At 44.3% G+C, this 20,635-nt stretch overlaps 1 protein-coding gene across 3 annotated transcripts in view; it reads left to right on the top strand.

The window, feature by feature from the left end:
* Positions 1-18,455, top strand: part of LOC138293561 (selenoprotein Pb-like) — a 34,672-nt gene extending 16,217 nt beyond the window's left edge. For all 3 annotated transcript variants that reach the window (XM_069232824.1, XM_069232825.1, XM_069232826.1), the window contains exons 4-5: positions 2,253-2,391; positions 16,469-18,455. In XM_069232824.1, coding sequence (XP_069088925.1) covers positions 2,253-2,391; positions 16,469-16,870 — 541 coding nt within the window. In that variant the 3' untranslated portion in view covers positions 16,871-18,455. The remainder of the gene's footprint in view (positions 1-2,252; positions 2,392-16,468) is intronic.
* Positions 18,456-20,635: the final 2,180 nt, after the last annotated feature.

The raw sequence follows: 20,635 nt of genomic DNA, 5'->3' as shown, positions 1-20,635 counted from the left end.
AATGTCCCTTGCATCAAGTTAAGAACTGGTATTAGAACATTGGAATGTTGTGCGCTCCATTGAAAACAATGGATTAGAAGCCTGGAGCTCCAACATGCCAAAGGTTTTGTTCACAGCTGTTGCTGTGGACAGAGGCCTCACGGAGCCGAGGGGATTTAAAATCCCCTCGGCTCCATGAGGTGTTTGTTTTATTTATTAGAAAATTCTGCCCTCTAGTGGAAGAATATGCTAATAGCCTTATAGCCCTCTGTAGCTGGGCTATACTGGCATTCAAGTCCCGCTCCCTTGTTTAAAGACCTTCGGCTCAGGCCTTTAATGCTGGAGTGGGCCTTTAATGGCCCATATAGCCCATTACGGCGGGCTATTAGGCTATAATACATCCTCCCAACACCATTTGATATTTATCACTCAAATATCAGTTTTAAATATATTTTGGAAACTCGACCATCTTTCCCCAAATATCAAAAAATGCATTCTGAAAATACACAGGTTTCTGTCTTGACTACACACTTTTCAATTTTGGTATATATATCTTAACTCAACCAAGCAAAAAATTATAATTAAGTTCACTGGGCTGCACACAGGATGGTCACTTACAGGTAACTCACGAGCAACTAGTTGGAGAAGCCAGGTCTACAGGATTCTTGCTAATAAGGATTACATTCTAGAAACAAACATGGGCGGTGGGTAGCTAAGGCAAAACCAGCTGCACTGAACATTATTATTGCAAAAGAGTAAAGCTCTAATTTTGTACCTCCATTGTGTGAAATTGAATAGGATCACTTATAAGAGAAACAGGTGGTGTGGGGTGTCCACAGCAGCATGGGTGTGCAAGAAGAAACCAGCCTTCTCTGAATAAGCAGAGAAATATACAAGGACACAGCGGTGCTTGTGATCTGGGTGGAATTCAGATACAGTGCTTCCTCACAGAAGCTCATCCACAATTCCAAAAGCCTTAGGGGCATATTTACAAGCCTCTAGCGCCTCCTTGCGCCGCCCTTACTCTAAGGCGGCGTCAAGGAGGGCTTTTCCCTGTGCCAGATTTACAAAATGGCGCAATGCAAGCATTGCGCCACTTGGTAACCCCTTCCGCCACATTGTGCCTACGCAAAGTATAATGTATGCAAGGGGGCCGTTCCCCCTGTTAGGAGGCCCAGAATAATGGTGCAGTGAAATTTACGAGATTTCACTGAGACATTTTTGTTTCCCATCATTTTTAATGCCTGCCCAAGGCAGGCGTTAAAGTGACACTCCCATTTTTTCCACTGGGTGTCCCCACGCATTGCTGGACTAGCGCCATAATGTTTGGTGCTAGACAACCAATGCGCCACAATAGGATAACATTTTGTGACGCTATTGTGCTAATGCGCACCATAGTGCGCTGTATTGTAAATATGGCGCTACCATAATGACGTTACGAGGCGCAGGGAGACGCAAGAAAAGTGGCGCATCATAGCAGATGCGCCACTTCCTTGTAAATATGCCCCTTAGTATGGAGGATGTTTGAGCGTACTGGGCTAGGTGAGCAGATTTGCTGGTAAAATGAGCGCATTTTATAGGCCTAGAAGGGGGAACATGTGGGGGTGACACATATTTAAACCACAGTCCTGTTACTTGTGATGTATTTGTAAGTGACATTAGAGAGGTGAGTAAGGTATCTCTATTTGTCGATGATAAAGGCGTCTGTCTCAGAGAGAGGTAAGACCAACAAAATAAAAATAAAAATACTACGGAGCTTTAATTACCCTCCTTAATTATCATATCAAGATGGTGTGCCTCATAATTTAGGAGTAGCATAATTTTGTTTTAATTGTAAGTTTGTCTGCGTTTAATTTTTGGTAGAAATATGGCTCAAATAACAATAAATGGAAGTCACGAGTTAAAATATTTGCCAAGTATTTTGGCTCTAATTTTAAGTCATCTTCAAGCTCAAGACATATATCACCATAACAAGCATTGAATGCCTTAAGGTGGATGTATTTATAGCCAATGGAAGTCTTTTGCAGATGACATCACTAGAGCTACCAAATGTTGGTGTATACATGATAATTTTAACTTGAAAAAAAGTAGGAATATTTCCACTTGCCTCAAAAGGGTAGCTTCTTCCCTTGTATTGCAAACCTGCAATGAAATTATGAAACCCAGAGGGATCGTCCCTTCTGCTCTTACAATCAAGGTTTCCTACTTGAATATGAAACATTTGTGTTTTTTTTTTTTAGCTGCTGTTGATCAGTGTTGCTTTTGTTTTCCAGGTGTGGCCGGTTAACCTTCCATATCAGATTGCCATACAGCTATCTCCACTTTCCATATGTGGAGGCAGCTATCCGGTCTACTTACCTCAAGGACCACTGTGGGAATTGTACCTTTTACGAACACAATGCCACTTTAGAGGTGAGTATTACAGGAATGGGTGCATGATGTTGTCCATCTAGTTGGCAGCCAAATGGTCTCCTTCAGGAATGATCATCACTTTCAATAATCACATGCACCGATGCATGGTGGGTGGGGATTGGCCTTAGAAAGGTGGCTCTAGACATTTTGAAAAAGTACATGAAACTATCATTTGGAAGTTTCCCATAAGAGTGGCCTAAATGATGAACTGCATGTACAGAAAAAGGATTCAGGGTAATCTGCCCTAACTGGCTGCTAATGTCAAGCAACACCTGATCACACAAGAATAATCTGCACAAGAGTAACTGTACAAGGAGATGTGCCATCCCATAGGAGTATCTGTCACACAGAGGAACCCTGTTGAATTACAAATGGAAGAAGGCAGAACAGAGGTTGAAAAACAGGAAGTGAGATAAGATGAGAGTAGCCAGACAGAAAACATGTTACCCATTCTCAAGCTGACCTCCTGCTCATGTTGTAAAAGAATTGCGAGGTTTACTAGTGAAAGGTATATTTGAAATATCTAATAATATTAGTGTGCAGACACCACTGCCATGCAAAGGGTGTGCATGAGGGATATTGGAACACATTACGTTCTGTGGAGGTGACAGAAGGCTACTTGCTGATAAGAACCCCAAGGACAAGTAATTTCTCTCCATTGTCTTGTTAGAGTAAGATAAACATTGGAAGAGGTATCTCTGGCATTCCTTCGCAAATAGTTGTAGATCATTATATCAATGTTGCTGACTTTATTACATTTTACAAGATTTTGCTGCATTAAATAGATTAGCAGCCTTTGTTGAGGAAGAGATTTGGGCGCCCATTGGAAATGTTGAGGAGTTTTTCTGTTTAATTACAAAGGTGCAGGTGGTCATAATAGATGAAAAAAGGCCTGGTCTCAGGTAGATCTTAGTGGGACACTCATCACATCTTCAGAAGTGGGGTTAATTCTGGTAGCTCATTAGATCAGAATCAGGTTTAGTGTTCTGAGTACGGTGGTAAATTAGTACAAGGGCTAATCAGGGAGTTAGTTGGACACCAACAAAGCCTTCAAGTTCTCAAAATATTTTGGAAGAATGCTGTGAGGAAATGGGGTGTATTATATGGTGTATTTGTGCAGCCTCATTGTGTAATACACTTACCAACCCATTTAGGACCCTTAGGTTTCATTTGTCAAACCTTCAGCTCAACCTTGGATAGCTGTTGCTCTGAACAGCAAGGCTTACACAAAGGAACACATGTCAAGCATTCAAAGAGCACTAAAATAATTGAAGAAGAAAGGGACAAGACACCAAAGAAATCAGTCCCCAATTTATAAAAAATCTGTATTTTTATGAATTTTTCAACACCACAATGAACAAGATCCAGCACAGGCTTCCGGAGTTATAGAATATAAAACTCTAATAACTCAAAGCATTTCACTTAACCGTGAACAAGCATTGGCAAATTAAATGGATTTGACACTTAGAAACGTTTTTACTAAAAAGTATGGCTAGTTATAATGCGGTCACTTTAAAGTCACTTTGGGTGACCACTTTAGGTAATCAACTGCATTAGGGAGCCAGTCAGGGGAACCAGCAAGGTCCTCAGAAAAAGTTACCTGAAGTAGTCTTCAGTCTGTTCCAGGAACTTATATCCTTTGCAGGGCTTTCCTATGGAAGTGGTCCTGATGCAAGTGATGAAGGATGCTGAAGATGCTCAAAGGATGCTGTGGATGTAATGCAGTTGACCGGATCTTACTGCAACATTCTGCAAATTCTCGGACCACAAAAGGGTGATGTGGTCCTGGCCACGGGGTCAACATCCCCTGAAGTGTTATTGAAGCTGGCAGAAGTCTGGTCTTCACTGAACTACTAATCGCTCAGTGTCACAGTCACAGGTCAATCCTTCTTGGGTCGATAACTTCCCCCTGGAGGTCCCAGCTGCACACCGACGGCACTCCTGGGTTCAGCGAGGTTGGGTGCATCTTTGTGTATTGGGTCCTGGTCCCTAGTGCTGCACTACAGTAGTTGGCAGTGGGTAGAAGACTTTGGGCTACCAATATGCCCTAGCGGGATTCTTCAGCCATTGTGCCCCATTGCTGCAAACAGGAGACCGGTCAGCTGGCCCTTGGAAATTCTTCACTTTGGATGGGCTCTGGAGATGGCTTCTCTTTGAGCAGGACACAACAGACACAGTTCCTCTCTTTTGCTAGCCACCAGGTGCAGCAGGTGCAGTCCACAGCGGTGCAGTCTCTCTTTGCTGGTCCCAAAGGACAGCAGAGCACTCCTTCCTCAGTTCTTCTTCCAGTTCAGTTGAGATCTGAGCTTTAGGTGCCGCGGATTCCCTATTTATCTACAGAAAATGTCCTCAGGGTATGATGTGGTTGGTAGCCATTGACCTATCAGGTTCCCTCCCTTCCTTTTGAAGACCACTTCCTAGGAAGTGTGGCATCTGGCTATCCCAAGATGCACTATTCTGCCCACTCCCAATATGTAGAACCCCTCTCTCGACATCCAGAGCTCCCTAGTTCAACCCAGAGGTGTGGCTAATAAGGGGGCTACATGCCCCTGGAAAACTAGTTTGACAAATGGCTTCTGCTTCCCTGTCCCTAGTGCCAGCCTGTCTACCTAAACAATAGAGCAGCCCCTCTCCCAAGAGATCCCCATTTGCCGTTGTTAGCACATCTTCCCAGTAGGGCAGAAAACTGTCTGTCCGAGTACTACAGTAAACAGTCAATGGAAACCCTGGGCAACTAAAGTGGCAAGTTCTAAAGTTGCACTTTGCCCACCAGTTACATTAAATTTGATTGAACCATTAAATCGGATTTAATGCACTGATCCTTTTGATACCTTACAGTACCAACTTTAGTAGTCCCACTCAGTAGTTACCAGGGCTGAGGCGTCAGCCTGTCACTCTGTACTTGTCCATGGGGCTACTAGCATCTCCATAGTAAAAACAACAATTTATGGTTTTTACTGCTGGAATATGTAAGAGTTCATGTTCCACTTTTTAATATACAGCACCCTGACTTAGGACTTGTTGGGCCTACTTTAGGGGTAACTAACTGTTGGGAATGGCCCTTTTTGCAGGGTTATCCCCAAACTTTCTGCCTCCTAGTTCTTCAGGTCTGTTTTTGCTGGTTTATTGTCTCTGCGCACTTTACCACTGCCAATATGCTAAAATGCAAGTGCTCCCTAGTTAAATTGGACTCTTGATTGGTTTATCCATGATTGGCATATTTGATTAACTGGTAAGTCCCTAGTAAAGTGAACTGGAGGTGCCCAGGGCCTGTAAATCAAATTCTACTAGTGGGCCTGCAGCACTGGTTGTGCCACCCACATTAGTAGCCCTGTCAACATGGCTCAGACCTGCCACTTCAGTGTCTGTGTGCGCAGTTTTAAACTGCCAATTCGACTTGGCAAGTGTACCCACTTGACAGGCCTAAACCTTCCCTTTTACTACATGTCAGGCACCCCTAGGGTAGGCCCTATGAAGCCACCAGGGGCAGGGTGCAGTGTATGTTTAAGGTAGGACATATACTAGTATGTTTTTATGTCCTAACAGTGAAATACTACCAAATTCGGTTTTCACTATGCAAGGCCTATCCCTCTCATAGGTTAATGTGGGGGCTGCCTTTAAATATCCTTAAAGCGCAGATTCCCTTTGAGAGTAGATAAAAATGTGGAGTTTAGGGTCTCTGAACTCACAATTTAAAAATACAGCTTTTAGTGAAGTTGGTTTTTAAATTGTCTGTTTGAAAATGGCACTTTTAGAAAGTAGGCATTTTCTTGCTTAAACCATTCTGTGACTCTGCCTGTTTGTGGATTGTCTGTCTGGGTCAGTTTGACAGTTGGGCTGTTTTGCACCTCTCTAGACAGTGATACAAAAGGGGCGGGGGTGTCGCCTGCTTATCCTGATGAGCCATCTGAGCTAGAAGGGTGGGAGGAATGGTCGTTCACACCTGAAAGGACTGTGTCTGCCCTCACACAATGCAGTCTCCGACCCCCTGGTGTGTGTCTGGGGCCTGGCTCGGACAAAGAAGGATCTGGCAAACACTTGAGACTTTGCTTTAAAGTTTGCCAGCTTCAAAGGCAGAAAGAGGTATAAGAAGCAGACCCAAAACCCCAGACTTTTAGAATCTTTCTGGAATCAAGAGGTACCTCTGCCCAGGAGAAGAGCTGAAGGAGGAGTACTGTCCCCTTGCTGTGTTGCTTTGCTGGACTGGCCTGCAGTTGATGCTTCTGCCTGAAAAGAGTGCAAAGGGTGAACTTTGCTGTGTGTCCTGCTTGAGAAAGTTCTCCAAGGGCTTGGAGTAGGGCTTGCCTCCAGTTGGAAGTCTCAGGGACACCAAAGGCTTCAGTTTCCTCGACCTGCAGCACTGGGAACTGTGTGTTCTGTGCTGTTCAAGAGGAGAAACCAACAATGCCACAGGCCTGCACTGTGATTTGCCGACGCCGCACAGAGCTGCACTGCCCCGCTACGCACTGCGACCCTGGTCTCACCGACACTGTCATCGTTTGACTTCACTAATCTGCTGCTCACACCGCAACCTGTGGGTTCCGCACTCCGGTATCGTCTGCTCACACCGCAGCTTGGGCCTCACAGAGGCAGCCGCTCCTGCTGACACTGGTGCAGCTGCCTGCACCGTGGCCTGTGGACACCGCTCGTGAGGAACACGAAGCACCGTCCGGTCCCGAACTACAGCCCCGGTCCACCGATGCCAGCACCATCGACTTCTGTGTCGCCACCAAGCATCCCTGCCTGCGCCGTGGCCTGTGGACACCACTTGTGAGGGTCACGAAGCACAGTCCCATCCCGCACCGCTGGCTTGGGCCTACTGACGACAGCGCTTCAGCAACGACGATGACGCTGTCTGCACAATGACCTGTGGACACCGCACGTCGCACTGCCCCACTTCACACCGCAGCCCCGATGCCATCAACACCGGCGCACTTGACTTCATCAGCCCGGAGTTCGATCTGCAAGGCGTGCGACTTCAAGGGCCTGACTCTGGAACCGACACCGCGACATCAGTGACGCCACTCTCCGGAACTCTCCATGAGGAGCACGACGCCCTACAAGTTCAAGGTACTGTTTGCGGGTCTTCCCAACACCGTAGCTGGCCCGCGACCCCACGGCCGGTCTGAACTGTTGGTTTTGTTGCTCACGACCGTGATAGCCCCACGTGGAGCTATTGACTTCAAGGAACTGTATTTTTGAGTAAATCTTGCAGAATACATATTTTAATTACTGTATGTTGGATTTTATCGTATTTGATCTTGTTTTAAATAGATAAACATTGGCTAATTTTCTAAAACTGGTGTAGTGTCCTTTTGTAGTGTTTTCACTGTGGTACTGTGTGTTATGTGCAAATGCTTTACACATTGCTTCTAAGATAAGCCTGACTGCTTATGCCAAGCTACCAAGGGGTGAGCAGGGGTTATCTGAGCAGGTATCTCCCTTATACTGACTAGAATAAGGGTCCCTACTTGGACACGGTGCAAACCAACTGCCAACTAGAGACCCCATTTCTAACACTTTCATATATTAAAAAGGCAGGTTTGGACTTTGCCATTACCTTAAATGGCAAAGTCGAGTTAGCAGTTTAAAAGTGCCCTTTCAGTCTGCAGACTGGGAGCCATGTTTTACCTTGTTCTACTCAGGGTGGCACAACAAGTCCTGCTGCTCCTCGGGGACACTCTCACATACAGGCCCTGAGTACCCCTGGTACCACATACTAGGGACTTACAAATGAGTTAAGCTATGCTAATTGGGAAAAAGCCAATTAGACATGCACCATTTCAAGGGTCAGAGCACATGCACTAAGTCCTGCTTAGCAGGGTTTAGGACATTGCAGAGGAATTACACCAGTACCTAGTAGACATACTAGGTGCAAAAAGTGGTGTTAGACCTGCATATACCCTGTTCCGTTACACAATCTCTTTTCCCCCAACCCCTCACCCCAAGTTAATACATCCAGGAAAACTCAACCAGACCTTTGGTAAGTATCCTTGACTACTCAACGAGGAAGGTTGTAGGGAAACGGGCTGATCATTGCAAGGCCTACTCTACCTTACATCCTTCTGCCAGGGTCATTCCCACTGGGGAGTTGACCTACCTCAATTATGACAGACCCATCCTAAATTGGGCCTTAGGTAGGGGTGTGCCAACCTATGCCAGCTAGGGTAACCACTACTTCTAGGGGCATATTTACGACGAATAGGTGTACAGCAGCACTGCAAGTGTATTTGCTGTGCTGCTCTTCCCCAATTTAAAAGGGCAGGAATGCACAGTATCTACGAGATATGGCGCGTACCTGTCCTTTCATTTACAGGATTGTTTTTTGTGCTGGAAGGGATACTTTTCTGCACAAAAACAATCTATGGAGGTTTTTTCCTCTTTCTATTTCTCCTCATTATGGCTCCCCTAGGGAGGTGTACAGTTTTGATGCAATCCCAAGTTTACACGCCCTTGTAAATCTGGGAATGCATCATAATTCATTGGAATTACGTGGAAAAATCCACTGCAACGCCCATGGACTGTCCCCCTGATGCAGTGTAAGGCAACACAGCAACTTGCTCTGCATTGCCTTACACCATATCTATGAGGCCGTGAAATGCCATGCAAAGTGTCTTTGCGTGGCCTCATAGATATGGGTCTGTACTGCCGCCAGTGCGTCCTAAAAAGTGATTCACTGGCAGAGCAAAGGGCTCGTAAATATGCCCCTAAAGCCACATGGTGGTGTGCGACCTCCCCTGGGGCTACCCTAAGGCCCCTTACCTCTCCTAGCAAATACAGACCTGGGGACACTAACCTGTTCATCACAATGGTGTGACTGGCACCTGTGTTTCCCAGGGCAGTGGTTGGGATCCTATTTACCTGGAGGTGGTGGAAGTGTCTACTCTCACCCTCTAGGATCATCAGCTTATCTTCTGGACCCTTTTTCCAGTTGAAACTACTAGGACCTCCTCATCTGAGGTATCTTCTTCAAAGGCTACACTAGCCACCCCAGTCCTAACCTTCTTCTTGGAGCATGCTTCATTCCCCTCGGTGGTGTCCTGGCATTTAAAACACAACCTCCTTTTCAAGAGATTCTTTAGCCCTGGGTCCCCACTACTCTGCTTGTTAAAGGTGGGCTCCATAGGGGTTCTGAGGAATCTTCTTTGGCAAGTTTACTATTTCACTCCTTTCCCTTCTACTGGCCTACCCCCTCCTTCTTGGGATCACCCCCGGGTTAGTCTTGTCCTATCCCACTGAACTGCTATTTTGCCAAGTGCTCTTGGGTCAGTTAGCTTTGAATCTACTAGAGGTGGTGTAACTATTTGAGGGGCAATTTGTAAGGTTGTGCTGCTTGACCAACAAATTATAGAAACCTTCATAGGTTATACCTGGTTACATTTCACTCAACCATCCAGTGACTTTATTAGTGCATCCCCAAAGTCCACCCACGCCTTGTGTGTTGTCCGAAGCTTGTGTCTGTACTCCTCAAGAGTGAAACCAAACAACTCAACAAGTGCTGCCTTCATGTGTGGGTAGAAGTCTGCTGCCTCATGCTCCATTGTAAGCAGTCTATCCCTACTAACTAAGGGTACCAACTCCCACAGTAGTGTTCCCCAGTGCTGTGTGCCCTTCTTCATCATTTTAAGAGCTCCCCCATATGAGGCCAACCACGTGTCAATGTCATCTCCTGGTACATAGCTAAGGGCAATTCCTTTGGGCAATCTGACCTGGGCACCCCTTTCTCTGTTGCTGCCACCATTTTCTTTGGGCCTCATGCACAGTGTGGCTCTTCTTTCCTTAAGGGCCAGCTTCCTTTCTTCCAGGATCCAGGCTCTCTCCTCCAGCTCCAGGGCTGCCACTTCCACTTGAAAGGATATCCAGCTGCTGCGTGAGCTCCCCATACTGCTGGCGGTAGAGTGCACTCTTGACCTGGTGTAGGGGTGGAGGGTGCCCTCCCTTGCCTCACTGTCGTCTTCCCCACTTCCCTGGGGGATCTCTGTCTCCAGTGCTGGTGGGGCTCTTGGGCATCTTCCAGAGCTTTGAGGGTCTTCACCAGAATCTCATTCTTTGCCTTTTCTCCCCACAGTGATCCTTCTGTCCTTACACAAAGCCATCAGATCCTTCCTCTTGAGAGTGGCCATGTCAAGCTCCATGTTTCCTTGCTGGGGAAATAGCTTCTAAACTTTGTCAGAACTTTTTCAAACTTTTCAACTTTTTTTAGAGCTACAGCTTTCCCAAACTCTGACACCTTGAAAAAGTTTTCGCAAACAGCCTCTTTCCTTACAAATACTCTTTCAAGAAGCTATTGTAGAAATATCATTGAGGCAGCTGGTTTTCTCCAGATGACGCAGTACAGAATTAGCTGCCAAGGGTGACATATATTCTTGAGGCCTTACGATAAGAACATATGTGCCCGATTCACAGAAAAGGTTTTCTACCTCGCCTTGATACAGACTTCTGACGTTTTTAGGATTCTGTAAATGCTTCTCTATTATGTCTGTAAACATTGAAGCCATTTTATGTAGTGTTGTACAATTGTATAATTTCACAATTGCACATTTATGCACTGTGTAGGAAGTGTAGCCTCATTTTGAGAGCTGATATTATGAAGCATTAATTATATAAAATGGTGGAGTAATAGTACAGTATTTGGATTACAAGTGTGTAATAAACCTTTATAATGAATGAAAAATTAGGGCTTTCTTGTGAACTGAATTACACTTCTGCACTGTGTAGAATGGAAACTTTCGACAAACAATGAAAGGAGAAGGAGAACTAACATCTCAAATAAAGCACATCTAATACATTTACATGCAATTTCATCAAGCTTTATTTTCAGTGCAGTGTTTCCCCACTGCCAAAGATCTGGTAAAGTCTAAACTATGTCCTTCAGAGACCAAGGCATGCTTCTGCAAGGTTAATCTCAAAAACCGGTGTTCAATTTCCAGATGCAGTCATTTAAAGACATGCAGATGATGTGATTTCTAAGCCGATTGTGCCACTGAAGCTGATATAAGTTCTCACTCATGCCAATCAATTGAAGTGTACCCCTGTTTGTTCCTATAAACTTCATCTTGGCACAGAAGTGCAGCACACATGCATTGTGTGAAAAGGTAGGATAAATGCAAACATTTATCCTTGTTGGCACCTGCCTTAAGGGGGTGTTATTGTTTTAGCAAAGCCCTGTTTACCAATTTTAAGGGGAAGGGCTTTGCATCATAAAACATGGGTAGCAGCATTGGGAATGGCAAGCCCTCCTGATCAAAAGTACAGCAAAACTCCAATTCCAGTTCCAATTCTCTTCATTCAAATGTTGTTCACAATCATAAAAGATAAGCATACAGAATGTAAAATCATACATAATAATCAGTAAAACAGTGCATAAATATTACAGTTTAAAAATCCAGACTTTTATGATATGAAACAGTTGCCTTGAGAAAACTACCCACTCTAAAACATACAGTAGTAGTTGGTAGAAATTGTAAAAATCTGAGGGCAACCATACACTGTTTAAAAGTGTGGGTTTTAAAAAGAGGTAATAAATAGCAAACTCTAAAAGATTTATACAATGTGCAAAATATCATATAATGCAACAAAGATTGGGAAGAAATATTATCACAGGCACATTTCTTCTCGGCCAAATTCCCATAATAGCCCCGCGGAAAACACAGCATAAAACATATGGAACTAACTCTAAGGCCCAGATTCTGGTGGGTGTCACGCATTGCAGTGCAGCATCCAAAAAAAGCTGTGCTGTGCTGCGTGACAAGGAGAGAGCAGGAGAGAGCCATATTCACATAGAAATTGCACTCTCCTCGCCTCTCCCTAGCAACGGCCGATGAGTTCAGCTGCTGTGCGCCACACACACACCTTAGCTCCATAGTGCTAGGGTGTGTGTGTGAGTCTAGCATAGGTTTTGTACAGCAAGCGGTTCCTTCCTGTACAAAATACTATGCCTAGACAAGTGGACATGCTTTTCCCACTTTGTATGTGTGTCATACAGTGCACTCTGCCCAAGAACCATTAGCATTAAATACTAAGCCAAGATATGGGAATCCAGAGACACTCTCTAGGCAATCCTCATTAACCCGTAGAGTACGCAACAAATAATGCTTGGGCCACATGTCACAGTTTGCGATTTGGCATAGTTGGTAGACAAATCTAAGTTAAGCATAAACTCAGAAAAAGCTTGTACCAGGCACCTCAAAGCATTTGGGGTCTGTGCTATAAACACAGCATTGTCCACGTACAGTAGTATGGGTATGGGAACAGAATTAACACAGGAAACATCTTGTGTAATAGTGCTTAAAAAGGCATTAATTATAATAATATATCAAATGAATAAAAGTGGTGCTAAAACACATCCTTGCCTAACTCCTCAGTGTAAATTGATTGGGGCAGATTATTTACCATTGGGACTAAACCTCACTGGTTCTTAAATCTTGGTGGAGGTGGGCCAAAAACTGCACAATAGTGGTGTCTATTCCCATCTACAACATAATAGCCCATAACCTATTACGATTAACTTTAACAAATGTGGAAGGTAGAATCATGAAGGCAAGATATAAAGGTACTGTTTCAGATATAGTATGTTTCCCTAACTACAAATTAAGATTTAAACATTGTTCAATTGTTCCTAAACTTTGTCTAAACCCATATTGACAGGGAGATAAAGCACTGTTATTATCACACCAATCTCTTAACCTGTTCAGAATGGCGCTACCCATACTCATTATTGTAATGGTTGAGTTAATTAGGGATATGCACTTAGGATCAGTATGGCTGCCTTTTTTAAAACAGGCACTATAATGGAGTTAGACCACGAAGGAGGAGGAGCTTTTGGGTCTAAGCTAATAAAACATTAGTTAACAGAGGTGTCCAAAGATCAATTAAAAAAAATATCAATGGGGACTCCATCCGACCAGGAACTTTAAAGGAGGGACTGAAGCAAAACTCTATTTGCATTACTAAAGGGCTACTTTCCTGATCAAAAGATTTGTGCAGTGGGAAGTAAATACCTTTCAAGAGTTTGTGCTGATTTGCTTCATTTAGCATGATTTTGCACATGCACAAAGTCTTGATAAATGTGTCTGGTAATTACAAGGTAGCAAAGAAAATTAATTCCTCCCAGTCGGTACTGCACTATCTGCAAGCAAAAAGAGTATTTTTAATATTCACAAAATACATTTTAACATATTTAAATCTTGTTGTCTTTGCCACTTATCTAGCAGTGGATATCTTCTATTTCCTAATGGCAAGAATTAATCTCCTACCCTGCTAAACTCTGGGGCTGTCAGGCAGATATTAATTACAATTTTTAATGCAGTCTCTGCTTTGTCTCCATCATCGACCCTCCACTAATAAAATTACATAATGCATTGAAGCTTACATTTAGATGATAACAAAACAATCTCATAATCTGCACCTCTGCTTTTGATGCATCCCCTGTCAGGTACATTTTCAGGCATTTTACTTCAATACAAACTCTGAAGCATAGCCAAATATTTTTCCACAGTCTTCTTCAACACATTTTAAAGGGCTGTGAATACCTTTAGGGAAACTATCTAAACCATTAAATACTACTTAAGGAATTTTGCTTTACATATATGTTTCAGGAAACCAATTCACGTCTTACCCATGCTTGTGAAGAAGCTGAGGATTTAGGCCCAGATTTATGAAAAGTGGCGCTGCACCTAGTGCACCGCCACTTTTCTTGCGCTCCTTAGCACCCCCCTAATGCCACCATGGTAGCGCTGTATTTAAAATACTGCGCACCATGGCGGTAGTTAGGGTGACTAGCGTCATACTTTTGTACGCTAGTCCGACGCTTTGCAGGATTAGCTTAAAAAATGATGACGCTAATCCTGCAAAGCACCCTGAGGCCCATTGTAATCAATGGGAGCCTCTTTTTAATGCCTGCACTTAACAGGCGTTAAAAAATGCTAGTAAAAATGGCGCAAAGGACTCTCATAGATTCCTTTGTGCCATTTGTACAGCGCCCCTCATGCTGGAATGCCCCCCTTGCCTACATTATGCATGGCGCAGGTGGGGTTACAAAGTGGTGCAATGCAAGCATCCCGCCACTGTGTCCATATATCGTGGCATTTGTGCCCTTCCAACACCACATTAGCGTCAAAAGAATTACGCTAATGTGGCTTTGGAATGGCGCTAGGCCACCATAAATCTGGGCCTTATTTTGAGAGGCACTGTTTTTTTTCTTCTAGATAGTCTTCCATACTAAAGAGGACTGAAATAAGGTACCCAGGTAACATGATCTAAGGTTTACAGCACTCCTGCTGCTCTGTTTTTTTGTATGTAGGGTACATGTGCCTGGAAGGATGGTGGAAAGGTATACGGCTGTTGAGGTGCACGGTGACAATTTTGTGTAGTGCTTTGTATGTGTGTGAGGAATCTGAACTGAGTGCATTTGTGTATGGGGAGCCAGTGAAGCTCCTTTAAGTGTGGAGTGACGTGGTGCGGCGAAGTAGGTTAAGGATGAATGCGACTTGCTGCAGCATTTTGGATGGTTTGGAGCCTGGATGTGGAAACAGGTGGAGTCTGCTGCAGTTACCTGGGCTGTCATGTATGGCTCGTCGTACAGAATGATTCCTAATTTTCTGGGGTGGGCGTTGGTGTGGAATGAGGTCTGTCAGCCAGCAGGCGGAATCCCATACATTGGTCTTCATTCCAAACACCACAGATTTGGTGATCATGCAGATAGCAAAGTTGGTTTTTCTCATGGGAGTCTTTACCATCAGGGAAAGTATCAGTTGGGTGTTGTCTCCCTATTAAAGAATGTTGATGCCACGCCATCTGTAAATGTCAGCCAGTGGGGTCACATAGATGTTTAACAAAGTCAAACTGAGAGATAACCCTTAAATGGGCTCCACATATGTGAAGTTTCTGGCTTCTGATGTGCAGGGTGGCATGCTGACATTTTGTGTTCTTTATGTGAGAAGGGAGCAGAGACAGCAGAGGGCAGGTCTTTGAATGCCTGTTGTGTGTAATCTTCTGATCAGAGTGGAGTGGGAGACCAATTTGAAGGCTACTGAGAGGTCAAGCAGGATGAGGGCTGCTCTTTCTCCTTGGTCGAGAATCATCCTGGTGTCGTTGGTTGCTGTGATGAGGGCAGTCTCAGTGGTATGATTGGATCTGAAGCCTGATTGAGAGTTGTTCAGGAGTTGGTGTAGGTCGAGGTAGTAGGGGAGTTGCTTGTTGATGGCTTTCTCCATGACCTTGGCTAGTAGTAAGATTGGGTGGTACTTTACTAGCTTCATGGAGGTCTGCCTAGGTTTTCTTTAATAGTGTTTAAACCACTAGACAAAGATACAAAAGGTGTGAGAGCAAGAGGGGAAAATGCTGCATGGAGGTCAGCCTAAGCTTTCTTTAGTAGTGGTTTAACCACTAGATGAAGGTACAAAATGCGTGAGAGCAAGAGTGGAAAGTTTGAGAGGAAAAAGAGCAAAAATCTGAGATAAAAGGCACAAAAGGAAAAGGAACAAGAGGCAAAAAGAGCGAGAGATGAAATGAGCATAAGGCAGAAGGCACATAGGCACTAGCGAGAGAGTGAGAGTAAGAGAGCATATGAGAGTGGAAAAGTAGGCAGGTGCCTTGAGTCGCAGGAGCTGGGTCCGCAGGGGCCTAGATCAGTCAGAGAATTGATCACAGGTAAGTTCAGGGAGGGCTGGGCTCGTGCACCCACATAATGGCTGCTTTGTGCTGTGCCCACCATTAAGTAGGTTCTTGGAGGGGAGGAGTGCACGAGTCCATCCTTTGAGGCTAAGATATAATCACATGTCTCAGTGGTCACCTAAGGTTGCTTCTCTGTCCTAGCATTTACAGCTTGTTAATAGGCATTAACATGTTCTTCAACATGCACATCACTCTGTCTGGGCCGGTACTTTCCACGTCTGTCTGCATGTTTGTGCATACATTTGTGTGCATGCATGTGTGTGTGCATGCTTGTGTATTTGTATATGTGTGTGTCGGGTGTGGGGCGATGAGTCCCTGGAGGAGATGGCATTCCAAGAATTATGAAATGCTCCAACCCAAAGGGAAAAATAATGAACATACTCCATTTTCTCCTCCCACACAGCTTACCAGGAATGGAACATCTTATCCAGAAAATGCAACTGAGTGGATGAAGGTAGACCAACAGTCAACTACTGTGCCTCCAACAGAAGAATATCAGTCACCCCATGGACAAAATGCAGTCAGACATGACCATCAACTGCGCATCACTAGTGACGAGAAGCATCAGAACCACCAGCCACTCAGCATAGAGCAAAAGCAAGAGCCAATCAATCAACATGATGAAGATCAACTTAATTCACCTCACCCAATTGACAACAATGAAGAGCAAAAGAGTCATCATCACCACCACCTTCAACTGAACAAAGAACAAGAACTAGAGCCGCCAAGTAACAATAGGAGGGACCAACCTCACAAAGCACACACTCACCAGCACCATGGAGATGAGCACCGAAATCATAACTAGATCAAAATTAAATGAGGCCCTCTTTAAGATGGCATATGTGGAAAACATAGGAGGAGCAAAAGAAAGCCCTTGCAAGCATTGCAACTATAGACAGGTCATTGAAACAGTGTCTCAGCCTTTGGCTCCGGACACACCAGCATAATACATTATGATTGGGTGCTTTCAGTTGTGTAAAGGACTAAATGCACCAGAATACTTGACACAAATCATTTAGGCATTTGATGACATACAAAAACAGGAGTGGAACCACACATTATAAAACAGGAGTGGAACCAAAACAGTGGCTCACTGAAGAAAGTGTTACGGGTGAGAATGAGAGAAAGTAAATTGAGGGGTCATCATCAAAGCAGTGGATGGAGGCAAGAGGAGCGCTGAAGAATGAAACTGAGTTAAGAAGGTTATGGACTGATTAGAGTGGAAGGTGAGAGCTGGTATGGAAGGAAAAGAGGTTCATAAATCATAGAGAAGTCAAATGATTCAGCAAAGAGAGTAAGAAGTGGGTGAGCAGGTACACCGCAAGAGAAATGATGGAGTAGATCATGGTGAGGTAGACTAAGCAGATAGGAGCATCATAACAGAAAAAAACATGAACACAGCTATTTGCCACAGAAAAACTTGCAAGAGTGAGATGAAGAAGACAATGAAAAATGACTAACAGAAGTGATAGGAAAACATTGATTTGATAAAAGAGAATGAAAATTATAAGGATTAGGGAAGAAGAGAAGTAAAAGGAGGTAAGCATCATGGTTAAAAAGAGTTAAGGGAAAGAGCCAAGACTTAGTGACACGATAGACAAAGAGTGATGTAAATATGTGAAACAAATGAGAGGTCAGATAAGAAGCGTAGTGGGCTGACAGTAAAAAGGGAGGAAAGACAGAATTCCTTAAGGATGTAAGAGTAGAGGAAGACATCATGAAAAGAAGAGTGGTAGTACCATGGGAAGAGTTCAAGAAAGTTGATAATTAGTGCACATTGGATTGGCCAAGAAGAAAGATAAACGGCTAAGTTGATCCTTGGAACTAAAAGAAAGGCTGAAGCAGATGTTGGTGAAAAGGCTGACCAGACCTGACCCAGATCCTCTATGATGTCTTTACTGGCAGACTCCCTCAGAAGTACAATAATCTGACTCTCTGGCTATTTTAGGTGACTTGCCCTCTCTCCTACCTCTCCTTGCACTCTATGACACCTGTGCTACAAACTGGAGTCCCAGTCAGCACAGGTTGAATCCGTGAAAGGTTGGGCAGGGGTAAGAGCAGTCACTTCCAGAACAGGGTTGGGCAGAGAATCCTAACAAAACGGTAAGAGGAGAGTTGGAGGAACCACAGCTTCTGAGTAGCGGGGTCACAGATTGTTTAACGCTTCTCAACAATTCCTCTGAAAGAATTTACTGGAAATGTTCCCAAATTTGCCAGCATTTTTCAACGCATCTGTCTAATCATGAAAAAATATCTATCATCTTTTATGTCAGATAGCAAATGTGCTATTTTTCTCTGTATAAGTAGCTCCTTTCTGATCTCTCCATTGTACATGATGAGCATACTCTGAGAACTGTTGTGTGAAGAACTCATTAAAAGAGAGAACAATACTGGATAGTTTTAGTGTGTTTTGCCCACAGAATGTGGGCAACTATGCAAGGGAAAGGGGGGATTCCTTCACTTGTAGTTAATTACTCTGTTTGTATTCCTTGTTGCTTAAATTGATGTGATGGGTTACTACATCACAAATGTGACAGATATCCTTTCCTCCATATTATCCCTAATGGCACTTGTTATACGGCAGACGGGCTATTAATCATGTTTGTGACAGAGAAACCCATCTGCCGAACTCTAAATAAAATCTTGAGGTCCATATTAATGACCCGGTTTGCGTTGCTCTTGCACCACGCTACGTGGTGCAAGAGCAACGGAAACTTTAAGAGAGATTTATGAAGCCACGCAAGGCCACCTTGCATGGCCCTGCGTGGCTTCATAAATCTTGAGTAATGTAACACAGCCCAAATTGCTGCATTTCATTACTCTGTGCCAGGGAGGCGTTTCGATGGGTACTCCATCTGTGTACCCATGCAACATCCATGGATTTTGACGCATTCCCAGATATACAAAAACTTGTGAACCTAGGAATGCTCCAAAAAGTTACGCCTCCCCAGGAGAGGCGTAACGAGGAGAAATATGTTTATTTCTCCTCTTTTTTATCACTTTCTATGTGTGCTGCATTCTGCACACATAGAATAAGGAAAAAGCCTCTCACGATTGCTTTTGTGCAGGACAGTGCTCCTTCCTGCACAAACCTGCATGCAATGCAGACACCCATGCCAGGCTTGGATTGGCAAGGTGGGCATTCAGCCTTGGGCCAATGGGCCTGTGGCCAAGGCCAGTTGATCTGCCGTTTTTTGGGTGGATTCTGCACTCCAATCAGCTAGGGGCGTTGGTGTCTCTTTGCATACATATATTGAGCCTGACCCACATCAGGTTAGCTAACTGTCTGAGGTAGAGTAACAATGGACTGCTACTCCTGTCACAGCAAGGGGTGTGCCTGCCCACTGGCTCCCCCAGATGTGACAGAGGCCTCCAGGAGCCGCTGATGGGAATTCATTGGCACTCGCTTTGCAGAGGACTGGGGTATGAGTACTGGAGAGTTAGGGTGGTGGGGGCTGATGAGGGCCAGCAAGGGAGCACGTCAGGGTATTTGTATCTCCCCCCTCCATGGAGCCTGGGTGTGGGATAAATTAGTCTCTAGTTCTCCTTTGTCTGCCAGATATCAATTACTGCAGTTAACTGGAAGCGTATGTGCCCTTAACCGACTCTGAAATTGGGAAGCCAGGTTTGAGTTGCAGCATTAGCTCAATATCCTGTGATTCTGGGCAAATCACTTAGGGCCTGATTTAGATTTCGGTAGACAGGTTACTCTGTCAGAGCAGTGACGGGTAGCCCGTCCGTCAAAATATTGACCCCATACAATATAATTGGATTTATATTTTGGCGGATGGGCTATCTGTGACTGTTGTGACAGAGTAACCCGTCCTCCGAAATCTATATCAGGCCCTCAGTCTCCCTACCTAAAATAAAAATGAATTTTATCTTGTTATGTTACTGGTGCTGGAGTAAATTGCTCCAATTCCTTTGTGCCAAGGGCCGGCTGTACAAAACTACAAAACAATAGTACTGTTATGGGAATGTTGGCCACTTTTTATTGGGAGCGCTTAGGCCTAATTGTGATCCCATTCCCACCCTGACGCTTGCACCATGGTGTAAGGGTGCCTGCGTTGGCGCTAGGCTGCCTAAAGAGCGCCAGCGCAGGGTAAAAGGACAGGAATGTGCGGTATTCATTTAAATACCGCGCATTCCTGCCCTTTCCTTGTGATGCAGGGCAGCGCAGCAAGGTGACTACACCACAATGCGCCTAAATCTGGGAAGAGTAAAACGTACTGATGTCAAAGTATGGGGCCTATTCAAAGAGACACTTTTGTGCACAGCACAATGCACCTTTATGAGCATTTGCGGGACTTTTTAATGCACACTATATAAATGCTACTTTTTGCTTCACTTACCATCACACTAATGCCCATGCAAAATGTTATATAAGTTTGCTTTAAAAAAAATTAAATTCCTGCATAAAACTCAAATTCAACAGATGTTATGTTTATGATACAAAATCTAAAAACCAATTAAATTCGCCAGTTGTCTTGTGCTACATACACATCCCTTCGTGTGTACTGTTCACGGCTTCTCAGTGAGAATGCATGGCTCCAGTAAATATTGTGGAAGT

The sequence above is a fragment of the Pleurodeles waltl genome, chromosome 4_2, assembly GCF_031143425.1.
Source record: "Pleurodeles waltl isolate 20211129_DDA chromosome 4_2, aPleWal1.hap1.20221129, whole genome shotgun sequence".
NCBI classification, from domain to species: domain Eukaryota; kingdom Metazoa; phylum Chordata; class Amphibia; order Caudata; family Salamandridae; genus Pleurodeles; species Pleurodeles waltl.
The sequence above is the reverse complement of the archived record's forward strand: the minus strand, read 5'-3'. Positions and strand labels throughout refer to the sequence as shown.